The 17,293-nt window shown below is 34.1% G+C and overlaps 1 protein-coding gene across 1 annotated transcript in view; it reads left to right on the forward strand.

The window, feature by feature from the left end:
- The window catches only part of LOC134697791 (uncharacterized), an 82,036-nt gene that overhangs the window by 15,590 nt on the left and 49,153 nt on the right, over positions 1–17,293 (forward strand). The window contains exons 6-11 of the mRNA XM_063560077.1: positions 1,090–1,280; positions 2,068–2,193; positions 3,432–3,509; positions 4,706–4,971; positions 11,936–12,071; positions 13,190–13,411. Of these exons, the coding sequence (XP_063416147.1) occupies positions 1,090–1,280; positions 2,068–2,193; positions 3,432–3,509; positions 4,706–4,971; positions 11,936–12,071; positions 13,190–13,411 (1,019 nt within the window). The remainder of the gene's footprint in view (positions 1–1,089; positions 1,281–2,067; positions 2,194–3,431; positions 3,510–4,705; positions 4,972–11,935; positions 12,072–13,189; positions 13,412–17,293) is intronic.

Consider the following 17,293-nt stretch of genomic DNA (forward strand, 5'->3'; position numbering starts at 1 on the left):
TTTTGATAGAAATTTATTTATAATGAATGGCAATAATTTATTTTGAATTTATTGAACCATAAAATTAATTTTTGACTCTTCACATTTAACGTAATCCGCTTCGCGGATTATTCAATGTGAAGAGTCAAAAATTAATTTTATGGTTCAATAAATTCAAAATAAATAACAGCCATTCATTAAATAACTCTAGTAAAGAAAACTAAATGAATGAAATATTCATGAAACTGTGTTCTGGTATTGCTAGATTTTGGTATATTTATATCTCCATATGCACTTCAGGGATGAACAAGTGAGATGTCAACTTTTTTTAAATTTTACTTAAGGTGGTACCTAACACTACAGGAAGATAACTCTGTAAAATCAGCTAAACGTTTTCAATGATCAAAATTGGTGTTTGTCAAACTGCTATGTAACCAGTGTAATTTTTCTGATAAAACGGTTGGTTCAAAAATTTTAAAATCTATATATTTTGGTTAAAGGGTCAAAGTTAATACTTTGTCAAAATTTTATGAATATTAAACGAGCCAAATTAATTTTAGTGAAAGTGTTGGGTACCACCTTAAATTACTTATATGTGCTGAAATTTTTATAGAAAAAATAGTTTATTCAGTTCGAAATATATTGTTGCCATTGAAATATAGTCTTAAAACGCTTTTGAATTTTGTATGTATTAATATAAAAAAGAAGATGTGGTATAATTGCCAATGAGACATCTATCCAAAAAATACCAAAATGACACAGACATTAACAACTATAGGTCACTGTATGCCCTTCAACAATGAGCAAAGCCCATACTGCCTATTGTCAGCTATTAAAGGCCCTGATAAGACAATGTAAAACAATTCAAACGAGAAAACTAACAGCCTTATTTATGTAAAAAAATGAACGAAAAACAAATTTGCAACACATTAACAAACGACAACCACTTAATTAACAGGCTCCTGACTTGGGACAGGCACAAACATAAATAATGTGACGGGGTTAAACATGTTAGAAGGATCCCAATCCTCTCCTAACCTGGGACAGTGGTATAACAGTATAACATAAGAACAAACTTTAAAAATAATGTTTTCTTTTCTCTTTTTATAGTTGATCTAAACCATGGTCATACAATAGTAGTACCACAAAAACACTTAGCTGGTTATTTTGTTGAGTTTATTAAGACTAAGAAAACTTTGGAGAAGCTCGCTGCGCTACAACCCTACATTGGCTTCAATCAAGTAACTGATTTACCCATGAAAGACTGGAAAGTAACATTAACTGAAGTCCTTTTAGATCATGTAAGTACATGTATCAATAAGTAAAGATTATTGTTGGAATCCTCACTGAGATTGATTTTCACCCTTTTACTGTACCTGCTCCAGCAGGAAAATCAATCTCAGTGAGATGACCAACAATCTGTTTATCCCTATTTTACCTATGACAACTTTTTTAATTTCATTATCAACAGCAGAGTTTAATAAATTTCTTAGTTTTTTGTGACAATTTTTGATATCGCTCTGCGTTGCTAAGAAAGGCAATTATCAGTCAAAAAGATCAAAGGAAAAAGCCATAATGAGGCTATATACTTTTCAACAGTATAGGAATAAAATAAGCACATAGATAAAAATGGCTTTGAAATCAATGAGGTGTAGTTGTCCTCTGAGATGAGCATCAAGGTAATTTATCAAGATCACTTTAGGACCAGTTTCATCCTGACCATGCATGAAATATCTGCAACTGGAAGTTTAGAAAATAACAGTTAATGAATCAATCAATTTCAATGTTTAACAGATGCAGATAACAAACATTTCTATTATGCCCCACCTAGAGGAATTATTTTTTTGGTCTGTGCGTCCTTTCATCATCAGTACGTCCTGCTTCAGATTAAAGTTTTTGGTTATTGACAAATGTGAGGTCCAATCAATTTGAAATTTAGTACAAATGTTCCCTTTGATATGGTGTTTCTAATTTTAATGCCATATAAGGGTTTCATGGGTCCACTAAACATAGAAAATGATAGTGCAAGTGGGGCATCAGCGTTCTATGCACACATTCTTGTTAATTTGTAATGATTTATCTTTGCAGCCAATGTTTGATGTGGTTATCAGTAAACATCCTGTTCAAGTTATTATCACCTTCAATACAACAAAAGGAAATCTGGAGGGAGTTAAGAAACATATTGTTGATACAATTACACATGTTGTTACAAAGGTTAGTACATGTATTAAGGGTTTGTTGAAGAAAAATAAATTAAAATTCAGAATTGTTTGTAGAATTAAAGATAAGAATTAGGAGATAACTGTATTGTATTTTAAGCTCTGATGACATCAATTGGTGAGCCGTGGTGTAGTGGTTAGTGCATCGAACTACTATCACAAAGGTTCCTGGTTCGATTCCCGTTCGGGATGAAAATTTCAGGAACTCAATTTTCGGCTCTCCCTTGACACCATTTGCGAGTATGGTCTTGAGGAAACGATGTTAGTCCGTCGGAAGGGGACAATAAATGGCTGACCCGTGTTAAGAGAGAGCCATATCTCTTGCACGTTAAAGACACCCTTGTAGATTTCAAAAAAGAGTAGGCTAATGCCGCTACAAGGCAGCACTCGCACCCGCAAAGTGGAAAGGGATTAATATAAGTTGCAAAACTTGTTTCCCAATCCACTATAAATAAATATGTTTAAACTAATCAATTGGAACATGATTTGATGGTTGCAAATTGAGTTTACTGGCAATGATTTATTGGAACCTGGTAAATAATATTTGAGACCATCAAATCACAAATTGATGCCGTTGGAGCTTAAATCACAATATTTTTATCTCTATTCTAATGAAACTGATAGAAAATGATGTTAAAACATACATTTAAAACCAGTCATATGCCATCTGCACTTGCTTTACATTTACTTAGCATCAATTGTAAATTGATGCCATAAAAATTAGTGGTGTTATCAAATTAAAATGAACATTACAAAAGATTTTGCATTATAATGCAGGGTTATTGCAGGAAAATGAGGATCAATTCAGGTTTTTGTTTAGAATAACTCATGTTTGTTTTCATGGTTTCTAACTATATCTACGCAAAACACAGGTCATTTAATAGATTTAGGACGATGTGGTATGAGTGCATTTAAACATAGTTTTAGTTGTCTTAAAGACAGTCACATAATTTATAATTCAGGGTTGATTCTTTGATACGGATGTGATATTGAAAAAGACATATGATAATGTCTTTAAATGTATATTTTTACAAGATAACAGTTAGCGTTATTTTAATGAACTACATTTGGTGTAAATATAGTGTGCATTTTTCTCCCTAATGAAAAAGTGTCATTTCCTATAAATTACATATGATATTTAGAATCCATGAATTTGAAATAAAGTACTTAATCATTGAAAGAAAACATTTTGAGATACATAGGTATTAAATATTTCTAAAACTTAAATTTCAGGCTAATTTCACCACAGTTTACCCCAAAAATAAAGAACCAGAGGTTAAAAAAGAAGAAAAGGAAAATGATGAGACAAAGGTTTGTATGATAATAGAGAAGCGAGGTATCATCATTTAGACAGCATTCTCACAACACAATATTGTAGATTACTTATTTTTTCGTTGGATACCAATTTCCGTGAATTTTGTTGAGTAAAATTGAACCATGAATAGAAATGTTTAAGAAATTACAATTATTCATTGACTTGTATGCAGACTTTTGCAAAACCACGAAATTAAATATCAATAAAATTTTATAAGTTTTTCTCAAACCATGAAAACTGTTACCCACGAAAATAAATGAATCCACAATAAACCACTATTTTCAAAAGTCTTATTTAACATGAAAGTAAAATAAGGATGTAATACAGTAAGCCCTAAAAATGTAGAGAGTTTTATCACTTGACATATTTGTTCATGGTGTAATATGCTGAAAACAAGACAGAAGTATTCTAGTTGAGTAAATATTGGTATGAAACTTTATATAATATTAGCTAGAAGAGCTATAGAACCCATATTTGTATATGTATGCTTTATTGTGCTGAAGACCACCAATGTGTCTTCAACACAGTGAGAAAATCCTGCACCTGGAGGCATGCTTCTGCAAACCCCAAACGAAAGTGTGTACTAGTTCATTGATTATGGACGTCATACTTAACTCAGAAATATATAAATGAACTAAAGTTAAACAAACATACAAGACTAACAAAGGCCAGAGGCTCCTGACTTGGACAGGTTCAAAAATGTGGCAAGGTTAAACAGGTTTTGTGAGGTATTAACCCTTCCCCTATACTTCAAGCCAATGCAGAAAAAAAAACACACAACAAATAACAACACAGCAATGAAGAAAAACAAACACACAGCAATACTTGCGCTTAAAAAAGATAACACATAAAAGAATGCTATTTACTGAAAGCAAAATATTTCACACAAAAGAATGCTCCCAGTTACTGGAAGCAAAATATATCACATTAAAGAATGCTCCCAGTTACTGGAAGCAAATTATTTCACACAAAAGAATGCTCCCAGCTACTGGAAGCAAAATATATCACATAAAAGAATGCTCCCAGTTACTGGAAGCAAAATATATATCACATAAAAGAATGCTCCCAGTTACAGGAAGCAAAATATATCACATAAAAGAATGCTCCCAGTTACTGGAAGCAAAATATATCACATAAAAGAATGCTCCCAGTTACTGAAAGTATGATAACTATTTAGATTTATTTTAATTAGAAAGTTGAGGGAGAAGAAACAGAGAATAAAGAAGAAGTGAAAGTAGAAGTAAAGATTCCAGAAAAGAAGAAGCCTGAAGAGAAGACTGAAGAAGTGAAAGAAGATGTAAAACCAGAAGATGTTAGACCGTTCAGAGAATGTGAATTTATATTGATACAAGTAGGAAAACCATCTAAACTGATTGAGGAGGTACAACAGTTTATATCAGGAGATTTTTTGACAACAAAATTAGAAGTTTTGGACAAGTCAATAGAATACCATGAACAGTAAGTAAAATGTATATGGATTCTTTTACTAAATCATTAGATCACAGTAAGTTGACCCAGGATTATCAAAAAGAAGAGCCCTGTTTATGCATCAATAAAAATAGGGGGACTGGTTTAAAGCAAGTACTAAAAATTGAGAATTACATTGCAAACAGCACAATACTTCCTAATACCTGGATTTTCAAAAATCAGAATAATGCAGATACAGAAAAATTTATCCCCTTAGCCCTTCCTTCCCACCCATGCATCTGCTCCTCAGGTACATGTACAATGTCTTTCTATTTTGTGAAGAAAAAATGATTTAAAACTTGATCTATTAGCTGATGTTCAAATTATATTCTTTTAAATAGTGTTCATCTCATGACATTACACATTTAACACTGGAAAATCAATTAGGTGACGTAACTCCAAAACAGTAAAAGTAAAAAAAAGTTGCAATATAAAAAAATATTCAAATTTTAAAGTAAATTTGGATTTTATTAGATAAATACTTACCATCATAAATTCTGAGTGTAACCCCAATTGCGTCATAGGTCAGATGGAAAATCCCAACTAAAAATAAACGTATTCTCACTGGTCCGGACATATACCCCTGTTTGCCCATATTCTTCCATTCAATTTCCTCAAGACAGAAAACATAAGGAAAGGGGATGAAGGGGAGGTGGGTGGGACCTATAATTTATGATGGTAAGTATTTATCTAATAAAATCCAAATTTACTTTAAAATTTGAATATTTTATAGCTATAAATACGTTACCATCATAAATTCTGAGTAACAGAATCTAACGTAAAGCTGAATCCCCTGTAACAGAAGAAACAGGAGGAAAGTTCAATCTTTGTGCTGAAACTATAGGTCCAAGAGAGTATAAACTCTCGGCAAAAGTAGCCATAGATTGGAGGTAGTGAGATATAAAAGAGTTCTCATTTCTCCAGAAACCTGCAGACAGTACCTCTTCCAAAGATGCACTGTTAAACAGAGCCCAGGATGTAGAGATACCCCTAACATCATGAGCTTTAACATTAAAACTATTTAAAAGTTCTGTCTTAGAAGAACCATAAGCTAAAGATATGCATTTGCATATCCAAGTAGAAATAGTTTTAACAGAAAGATCTGAGATTCCTTTTTTAATAGGAATAAAGAGTCTTGAGTTAGAAACAGAACGTAAACTACACGTTCTTTCCAGATAAATAGAAAGGATTCTTACTGGACATAAAAGTACAGAAATAGAATCGCTAGGGAGTGCAGGAATCACAACTGGTTCTGCACCCTTATCTGGAATCTGATTCTTTGCCAAAAAAGCAGGATCCGTTAAAAGAGTAACCGAAGATTTATCCCTGTTAAATCGAAGGCAAGCATCAGAAATAGAGAAGGCATGGATTTCACTCCTTCTCCGTCCAGAAGCCAAAGCTAAAAGAAAACAGCATTTATAGGAAAGAAACCTTAAATCTATTGTTTCTGCTGGTTCAAAAGGAGGAAGTTTTAAAAAGGATAAAACTAGTCCAAGGTCCCACTTAGGAACTAAAGTTTTTTGTCTTGGTCTTTCAAGACTAAAACTACGAACCAAAAGAGAAATATGTTCATTGATTCCAAAATCTGGGCCACCAGAAATATGAATAGTTCTTGAGATAGCTGATCTATATCCCTTAATAGTAGAGGGACATAATCCTTTGGATTCAAAAAGAAAAACTAGAAAGTCTGCTAATTGTTGTACAGTGACTTGGAAAGGATCAATTTCCCGCTCACTACACCAATCTGAGAAGATTGACCATTTTGCATCATAGACAATGCTAGTGGAGTCTCTGACAGACTTTGTGAGATGCTTGGTTGCTCCTTCAGAAAAACCTCTCTTTCTGAGGCTAACCCTGAGAGAAGCCAGGCGTGTAGATGAAGTTTTTCTGGATTTTGATAAAGAACCTTGCCCTTGATTTGAGACAGAAGGTCTGGTCTCAGAGGTAGAACTAGAGGACAAGCACATGATAGGCGCAGAAGGTCTGGAAACCAAGACTGTTTTGGCCATGCTGGAGCAATAACTATGATCTTGCAATTTTCCCCTGCTATTTTCTGAAGTACTGGGGAGAGAAACCTGAAAGGAGGGAAGGCGTACCCGAACATTCCTTTCCAAGATAGGCTCATTGCGTCTACTGCAAAAGATTTTGGATCTGGAACCGGAGACACAAATGTTAGAAGTTTGTGATTGAGACTGGTCGCAAACAGATCTATCTGAGGTGACCCCCAATGAAGAGTCACAGCTTTGAAAACTACTTGAAGTAGTTCCCACTCCGTGTTTACTGGAGCAAGAGATCTGGATAGAGTGTCGGCTAGAATATTGAGGTGCCCCGCAATATGTCTCACCACTAGATGAACCTGGAGTTGAAAACACAGAAGGAGAATGTCTCTGGCTATCTGATAAAGAGAAGGTGAATGAGTTCCTCCCTGATTCTTGAGATAAGCTACAACTGTTGTGTTGTCCGTGGCCAGAATGACAGACTGATTCTTTAGAGACATTTGGAAATGATTCAGTGCAAACAGAACTGCTTTCATTTCCAATACATTGATATGCTCTTCCAAAAGATCTGGACTCCAGACTCCCGAGATTGTAAGCCCCTCCAGATATGCTCCCCAACCGAGGGTGGAGGCATCTGTGAATAATGTTAGACTGGGAACTTGAGGGGACAGACATAGGCCCCTCATTACATTTTCCCATACTAACCACCATTGAAGGTGTGGAAATAAAGGCTGAGTGATTGGAATCAATGCTTCCCATTCTTGTGAAGCTGCAATCCATAACTTGTGCAGATAAAACTGAAGCGGACGAATGTGAAGTCGTCCCAATGGAATTACATCTGCCAGAGAGTTCAATAGACCCAGAAGTTGCAAGAATTGACGTGCTGTGACTGATTGAACCGTCAGGAATAAATGTATTTTCTGACATAGTTTTGTAAATTTCTCCTCTGGTGGGAGGACTAGGCCTACACTGGTTAGGAAATGTTCTCCCAGGAAAACAAAGTCTTGAGACGGAATTATCTCTGACTTTTTCCAAGAGATAAGGAAGCCTAGGGACAGAAAACAATTGATGACCAAATCTGTCTGAACCCTCAATTTGATTGGGCAAAATTCCTTGAGAAGGGAATCGTCCAGATAGGAATGAATCTGAATAGACAGGGAATGTAGGTGAGCTATAGCAGCCTGCATGATTTTTGTAAAAGCCAAAGGGGCTGTAGACAGGCCAAAAGGGAGAGCCTTGAACTGGAAAACTTTGTTGTTCCAAACGAAGCGAAGGTATTTCCTGTAAGTTTTGGAAATGGGAATGTGGAAATACGCGTCTGAAAGATCCAGAGAAGTAGTCCACATTCCCGGAAGGATTGAAGCCCTGATGGATCTGTTTGTTTCCATTTTGAAGTGGGGAACAATAAGAAATTTGTTCAGAATAGATAGGTCTATGACTGGCCTCATTCCTCCAGTCTTCTTTGGAACCAGAAAAAGACGGGAATAAAATCCCGGAGACAGAGTTAAGATCGACACCTCCTCTATTGCAGCTTTTTGTAACATAGTGTCCACTTCTACTGATAGAAGTTGACACTTGACTGGGTCTTGTGTATGAGACAAACTTATTGGAACTGCAGATAGAGGAGGTGGGTTCTTGAACTGAAGTGTTAATCCCCCTCGAATTATTGACAGCACATAACAGTCTGAGGTAATTTTCTTCCACTGATTTAGGAAAAAACTTAACCTCCCCCCTACTGGTATTGATTTTTGAGGAACTTGTTGTAAATTTTCCCCTGGGGAAGCTGTCAATAACGTACGAGGGGGCAAGAACCTAGGTACTAGACCCAGGTTTCTTGGAACCCTTAAAACCACCAGAAGGCTTACCTGAGCTTTTTCCTGAGTTATTGGGTTTGTTCTGCGGTTTGCCGTAGTTATTCTTCCTTTTCTTAGCAGAAGAAGGAGGACCACCTGAAGCAGAAGTACTATTAGAACTAGATGTAGTATTAACCGACCTCTTGCCATTAGTAACTTGTACACTAACTTTGACTGGAGGAGGGTTTTTGCTGAGTTCCTCTTGAACCCGCTGTAAGGGTAAACCAAACATCTTGTCAGAGAGTGGAGATTTCAGTAAAGAATCTTTCAAAGGCTCAGCTATAGAAATGTTTTCAAGAAACTCTGCTCTTTTAGATAGGGTGCAATTAGCAATAGAACCCATTAAAAGCAACTGAGATGAACCTAAAGCTTTATCCAGTTGAAGTAAGAAGGATCGTACTTCTGCTGGAACAACCGAATCTTCGCTGTTAAGCAAATGTCCGGTTGCAGCTAGAAAATGTTCGGCTGTGCCAAGAACTTGAGAAGCACTACGAAGGAGATTCTCAGTCTTTGACCAAACAGGTTGAGTGAGACGAAGACCATCTACTGGCTTTTTTCCCAATAAAGATGACATAGATTTGTCACAACTGGGAACAAGTCTACCCAGTGAAGAATCAAAGATATCAAAATCCTTGTACTTAACCTGATCAGTAAAGGATGACATTCCAAATCCTGAGATATTGTTATTAGAAACCTTTTCACTAGCAGAATTAGCGATACCTTCATTAATAAATTGTAAAGCAAAAGCCATATGGCCAGATTCAGGAAAAGAATTGTGAGAAGTCACAGTATCCTGAGAAATACCACAGGAAGCCTCAAAAGTTGAAGAAGGTTTCTTCGGCTTGGAAGGAGAGAGAAAAGGGATATGTGCTTCATCCCTCATCAAGGTATACACCTTATCCCTAAGATCCTTCAAGGAAGGAGGATCCTCAGTCTCCTTGGTGGGAGGTTGTTGAGCTGACTTAGAAGAAGGCTCAGGGGCCGTCTTCGATACCTTGGGAGAAGAAGAACTTTCAACATCCTCATCAGTGAGGAAAGCCCTTTCATGACTCCCAGGGGAAACAGAAAGCTCGTCATCCTCCCTCTCATCACATTCTACAGACTTAGCTGGAGAAGGTTGATGAGAAGAAACTCTATTTTCCAGTAGAGTCATACGACTGGATAGAGTATGGAATTCTGCCTTGAAAGACTCACCAAAGTCTAAAAGTAACTTCTGTAAACCATCCAAAGGTGATGCATGATCAGAAACCTGAGTACCATGTGAAGAACTAGAAGCTTGAGAGTCAGGTACGGTGGTAGGAGCTACTGCAGAAGTCAAAGATACTGCTACGGGTAGAGCAGGAGCTAAAGGTGGTGCAGTAGCTACCCCAGAAGGGGGACCATAGAAATTGTCCCTATAAGGCCAAAAACCAGGTTGGTTTGGCATAAACCCACCATAAGGGTAAGACTGTGGCCAAGGTGGCTGAGACCATGAGGGTAAAGGTTGTGTGCCCGTGTTGGGAAGCATATACCCACAATAGGATAATGGGGGTCTAGAACCTGGCAAGTTCAAGCCCATAGCTGTACCTGGGACAGAACTAATAGTACCCGCTGAATTAACAGACCTAGATAAAGTATGAGTCACCGAAGTTGACGTAGGTACCCCCCCAAAATGCATGGCCGAACCTTGTGAAAGGGTCGGATAGGTAGCATTACCAGACACCGTTGTCGAAACTCCGGTCAATGTACTGGTAGTTTGGGGGGGACTTAAAGGTAGTGACCCATCTAAGAGATAGTCCGAACCAGGAATACTTACATACGGACTATTCAAATTAAAGTCCATAATAAATTTTACTTTAGTCAAAAAAACACAAATAATTTGTTTAGAAATTTAAACAAAACAAGGGAATATATTTCCAATAAAATACACAATATATATGAAGAGCAATTAAGCTATTCAAAAAACTAAACACTTCTCTGTTGAATCTGTTTGATGTGCACGTGTGACCGATGTCGCAGATGGAAATTGAATGGAAGAATATGGGCAAACAGGGGTATATGTCCGGACCAGTGAGAATACGTTTATTTTTAGTTGGGATTTTCCATCTGACCTATGACGCAATTGGGGTTACACTCAGAATTTATGATGGTAACGTATTTATAGCTATAAAATACAGCTATTTTGTAATCAGCTAATGCCTGAAAATGTTTTAAAATGCTATTTTCCATTTAGTTGCAAATCTTAACTCTTAAGCAGCAAAAGTAAATATCATCAATATCGAACTTGACCTTTTTTATCGAGGATGCGACTTTTGTTGCAGAAGGCTCGACATAGGGATAGTGATCCAGCGGCTGCAGAGGCATTAGCTAACTTCTTAAAAGTTTTATATTTGAGAAAGTGGAAGACCTGGATGCTTCATACTTTGTATATAGATTAGTCAACTATATTTGGTGTATAGAAATGTTTTATGATCTATATGTCAGTCTTGCAGGTTTTATTTGACCTTGACCTCATTTTCACGGTTCATTGCTCAGTGTAAAGTTTTTGTGTTTTGGTCTGTTTTTCTTAAACAATAACCAATAGGTCAACTGTTTTTGTTGTATGAAAGAATTGTTAGCTGTACATGCCTGCCTGGCATTGGTTATCTGAAATTTACCTCATTTTCATGATTCATTGGTCAATGTTAAGTTTTCTTGGTTAATGTGAAATTTATGTGACAGTTGTAATAAAGCTTTATATTTAGGACTATCAACATAATATCAATGATTTGTAAAAAAGGCGAGGCATTTCAGTGTGTGAACTCTTGTTTGAGATCAGTGACAACATATTACATTTAAAAAAAAAATTGGTTGAATGATTAATTATTTATAACTGCACTGAAACAACTTTCAATAACAGAACTTCTATCAGTAAAACAGACAAAAAATAAACATTTAAAAGCAGCGTCTCCTGTAAAAAGTATTAAGTACATTTATTTTTTTAAAGAAAATAAATGATATCAAGATGAATTTGTTACAATATAACAGAAAAATAATGATTGTTTTTCTTCTTTGAAAAAAATAACTATAAGTATCTACGAACTATAAACATTTGATATACTGTATATATTTACTTTTTTTTTCCAGACGTTTCTCTGATATGGATATGGTAGGACAGAATGCGTATGCATCATTGTGTGCAGCTAAGGAAAGATTAGAAACTTTCAATACACAGAAAAATGAACGAATTCATTTTATGTCCATAGAAATGGAATCTGAAGAGGTAAAAAACAGTTATTTGTATACACAGAAGGATAACTACTGTGGATTCATTAGTATTTGTTGGGTTCCTATTTTCATGGATTTTGTTGATTCAGGGAAACCTTAAATTTCAATGTTCAATGAATTACAAATTTCTTTAAGGAATATATGCATACTTTGTCAAAACCACAAAATCAAAATATCCACAAAAATGCTAGTTTTCCTCAATCCATGGAAAATGGTGACCACAAAAATAAATAAATCCCCATTATAATGTTTATAAAGGTAGTACCTAACACTACAGGGAGATAACTGTGTAAAATCAGCTTAACGTTTTAAATACGTTGTGTTGTTAAAGGAACATTAAGCTTCTCTATGATCAAAATAAGTGTTGTCAAACTGCTATATAACCAGTGTAATTTTTCTGATTAAACGGTTGGTTTAAATTTTTTTGAAATTTTTATATTTTTGTCAAACGGTTAAAGTCGATACTTTGTTAAAATTTTAAGAAAATTAAACGAGCCAAATTAATTTTTGTTAAAGTGTTAGGTACCACCTTAATTGCTCTTAAATTTTATTAATTTAAAAAAAAAATCCAAGCTTTTTAGCTTAAAATTATTATTTTAAGTTTTTTTCTTTATTTTGTTCAACGGAGGAAAAGGTATTCAGAACAATAAAGGACATAAAACAAAAATAGCCAAATCCATTTGATATCAAATTTTATTCAGCTTGTATTTGTGCAGTATTATGTTACATGTTACATGTATAATCACTCATACTATGCTTGATATCTTTTGAATGGTTATAATTTTGTGTCACATTGTCACTTGCATGAGCAATTCAAACATTTGGGGCTGTGATAAAGAAAGTTTTGGATTGGTTTAGAATAAAATTGTTGACATACAGAGCCATTTATTGTAGAAAAATAATGTGAATGTAAATTGTCATGAATTAATAAAACACAGATTATTTATGTAAATACTTCTAGAAAATCATGAAAATAATTCACCGTGTCGTGTGAAGTCACCTAGAAAGAGCTTAGCTCAAAATAAAGTATCTATGAAAATAAGTTGGTTTTCAATAATTTGGTTGAGAGCTAAAGTTAAACAGTATATACTCATTTTCCTAATTTATTTGTAGTGTTTAAATAGTGTTTATGACAAAATGACAGAAGTTTTGGATTGTCGGAAACACCATCAGGAAATGAGATACAAAATAGCAGAAAAGTTTGAGAAATACCTAAGTGTTGTCTTAGAAACTGTGAAGAAAAATGAAGTGATTGATATAAGTTCTGGACTTACAGAAAGTTTGGACATTTCAGGAGCTGAGTTCCTCTCAATAGCAAAACTTTTACAGGAACAGGTAGGCAGTTACTGTAGTCTCCCTTAGGGCTTTTCTAAAAAGAAATGTAGGGGGTTGGGGGGGGGGGGGGGGTTGGAAGGCACATTGTATTAATAAAAAATGGGTGATGGGTATCAGAGCAACTTTTCACACTATAATGCACTATAATTCTCAATTACAATTGTCTGGGTGGCGGGTGCTGACAAAAACTGCCTTCCAAACCTCCCCCTACTTTTTTTTCTGGAATAGCCCTTATTTGAAATTTCTTTTTTAAAAAGAAAAAAAACAAAATACTTAAAGTCATAAGAAACGAGTGACTGGTGAAAAATTATGTTCTTCCAATTCTTGAAGCAACGTGTACAAACATCATTAACTTAGTCTTCTGTACCCGAATTTATCATTTTATTCGTGTAAATTTCGTTTAATCATCATTTTTTTTTTCAATCGGTCAGTGTTGTTGTGAAAATATGGCAGGTAATTAAAGTTCGTGTTTTGAAGCGAAGTTTAACGATTGTCACCAATTGACGAAAAATAAACAAAAAAGCATGGAAATTGAGCACGTGTTTAACATGTAAATACAGATAATAGTTTATTTTAAGGACATCCATGCTTATTTTTTTTTTTTTTTTTTATTTGTTTTTCAGTAGTCAGGCTTTTACAATCCCTTTACATCACCACCTGACTATGGTGTTAAGAGGTTTGATATATATATATACAACAAAAAATTGACTACATTTTTTTCTTCTAATGTGAATATATATTATTTGAATATTAACATTATAATAAAAAGTGGAAAAGAAACAATCACACACACATACACACACTCTCGCACTTGCATTAACATAACATAAATCAACTTGTGTATTGCAAAGAAAAATGTTATCTTTGTAAAGATCTGCTCTTTATGAACTGTAAGTTTCATTTTTTATTTTATATGATTTGAATCAAAAGTAATGGTGACTAATCAGTAAAAATGTAATCTAATGGGGCCCAGAATTTTTGAAAATAAGGTGTGGTACCATTTTTCTTTGCTATATAATGTTCATTTTCCTGATATTTTCTTATTTTTGCTAATAACCCTATAATACTTGGTTTCTTTTCATACAATTTACATTTGTATATATAGTTCTTTGCAATAATAGTAATCAAATTCAACAGTAAACTCTCATTTTGAAGACCAAGAAAAATGTGCTTCTTAGATAATGTAAAGTTCACAAAATATTTTTTCAGTTTTTGTGAAAAAGTTTGCCATATAAAATGTGTTATTGGACATTCATAGAATAAATGCTCCATGGTTTCATCAGAAACCTTACAAAAAGTACAAAGCTTTGAATCTTTAAGTTTAACTTTATATAAGAAAGTGTTAGTTGCAATTATTCTATGTAAAAATTTATATTGAAAAGATCTTAAATAAGTGTCTTTACATGATTTTCTTAAAATAACATAATATTCTGACCAATCTGCAATTTCAATACCTAGTGATTCCTCCCATTGTAAGAACTTTTCTGTTGGCAGTTGCACATTTCTGTCAACAAGATCTTTGTATACAAACTTTGCCTTTTTGTTACACAATAATCTTTCCAAAAAAATATCAATACAGTTAAAAGTTTCAAAATTTACATGAGCAATCTTTTCTTTAATATATTCTCTCATATACTTTGGAATGTTAGCAATGAGACCATAATACTTTAAAAAATTATTTGTTTGAAGTCTTGGTCCTATCTGATCAAAATTACAAAAGTCCTTAGTCTCTAAGTTAATAAGGTCAAACAAAGACTGCACTCCCCTTCTATGCCACTGAATAAAATACGGAAAATCTACAAGAGGTGCAAAATTTAAAATATCTAATGACAAAATATCTTGAACAGAAATATTGGTAGCAGGCCTTGCTACATGAAAGCTAAAAAATACATCCTTCCAAAAAGGATTGCTAAGACTATCAGAGATTTCTCTGAGTTTCTCCTTTTGAAAATGCAATACCCTTTCTCCACCATACTGTTCAAGGTTTTTTAATAATAATGATTGCCAACTACCATATAAATTGGATGAAAACCTCTTTATCCAGCCAATCTTAAGGTATATATTAAAATAATGTATATTAATCATATTTAAACCTCCTTGTGGAATATCTCCGATTAAAGTACTTCGTCTAATTCGATCAGGTTTTCCATTCCATATGAATTGAAAGAATAAAGTATTCAACTCATTTAATTTTGATTCTGGCAAGTTGGGTAGTGCAGTCAACAGGTGAATTAATTTTGGAAGTGCCAAAGTCTTGATAACAGTAATCTTTCCCATTAGGGTTAATTTTCTATGTTGCCAACTCTTAAGAATGCCTGACACTTCCTTTATCTTTTTGGAGAAATTAATTTCTGGCATACTATCAAGATCTAAAGAGAATTCAATTCCCAAAAGTTTAAAATTTGAATAGGACCACTGAAGTTTTAAATCAGGACAGAGAATCAGATCTGAATACTTTTTATTCCCAACCCACACAGCTTTAGTTTTAGAAGAATTAATTTTTAACCCAGATACTTTTTGGAATGAGTCGAAACAATTTAAAGTCTCCCTCAAAGATGTTTCAGTTCCATCCAAAACAAGGAAAGTGTCATCAGCATATTGACTCAAAAGGGATTCATTTTCATGAACAAAAGTTCCCTTTATTTTGGGGTTTGACCTTATTTTCATAGAAAGTAACTCAACACCTATAATAAAAAGATAAGGGGAGAGGGGGTCACCTTGTCTACAGCTTCTCTCCAAATTAAAGAAGCTTGAAAGATGGCCATTATTTATAACACAACTTGATGCTTTCAAATAAAATACTTCAAACCATCTGCATATAGATGGCCCAAAATTGAAACTCTTCAATGCTTTTTTCAAAAAAGACCATTCAATAGAGTCAAAAGCCTTTTCAAAATCTACTAGTAGTAAAAGACCAGTTTTGTTATGCTTTTCCAAATAGTGCATCAAATCATACAATAGACGTGTATTCTCACCCATAAATCTATCTTTAATAAAGCCTTTCTGACAGTCACTGATAATAGATGGTAAAACAGGTTTTATTCTATTAGCAATAACGGCAGAAGCAATCTTGGTGTCAGTATTCATAAGGCTAATTGGGCGCCAATTAGCTAGATAACGTCTATCTTTATCTTCTTTTGGAATACACGTAATGACACTTTGATACTGAAATTTAGAAAATTCCCCATTTTCATAGCCAAAATATAATGATCTAAAAAGAAAAGGTCCAATATCTCGCCAAAAGACTTTGTAAAATTCTACAGTATACCCATCTGAGCCTGGACTCTTTCCATTTGACATAGATTTTAGAGATTCTGCACATTCTTTAAAAGAAATATTACCCTCACACAAATCCTTCTCTTCTTCTGTGAGTTTAACATTGTGCTTGAAAAAGGAATCATCATCACATTCCAGATTTTTACTTGAGTATAATGTTTTATAAAAATTCATTTCTTCTTGTAAAACTCTAGATTGATCTGATATATGTTTTCCATTTTCATCTATGAGCTCAGTTATCGTTTTTTTAATAAAATTTTTCTTTTCCAATTTACAAAAAAACTCTGAACACTTTTCCCCATTCTCTTGCCAGTTAGCGTGGGATCTTAAAAAAACACCTTCAATTTTTCTTTCTCTTATATTTTCTAATTCTAACTTTTTCTGGTTTAAAGCTGCATGAATTTGACCATCAGGAGATATGTTCATATGATTTTCCAAACTTTGAATGTCATTTTCCAGTAAAAGTGTTGCAGCTTTTTCCTCTCTAGCTTTTTGAATACTGTAACCAATAGACAAAGATCTAATTTTCATTTTTATCAACTCAAAAAATACTTGATCATTGCATGAGAGTTTAACATTTAACAGATCATCTATGTTGCCTGATTC

Source organism: Mytilus trossulus, chromosome 14 (genome assembly GCF_036588685.1).
Source record: "Mytilus trossulus isolate FHL-02 chromosome 14, PNRI_Mtr1.1.1.hap1, whole genome shotgun sequence".
In the NCBI taxonomy this organism is placed as follows: Eukaryota; Metazoa; Mollusca; class Bivalvia; order Mytilida; family Mytilidae; genus Mytilus; species Mytilus trossulus.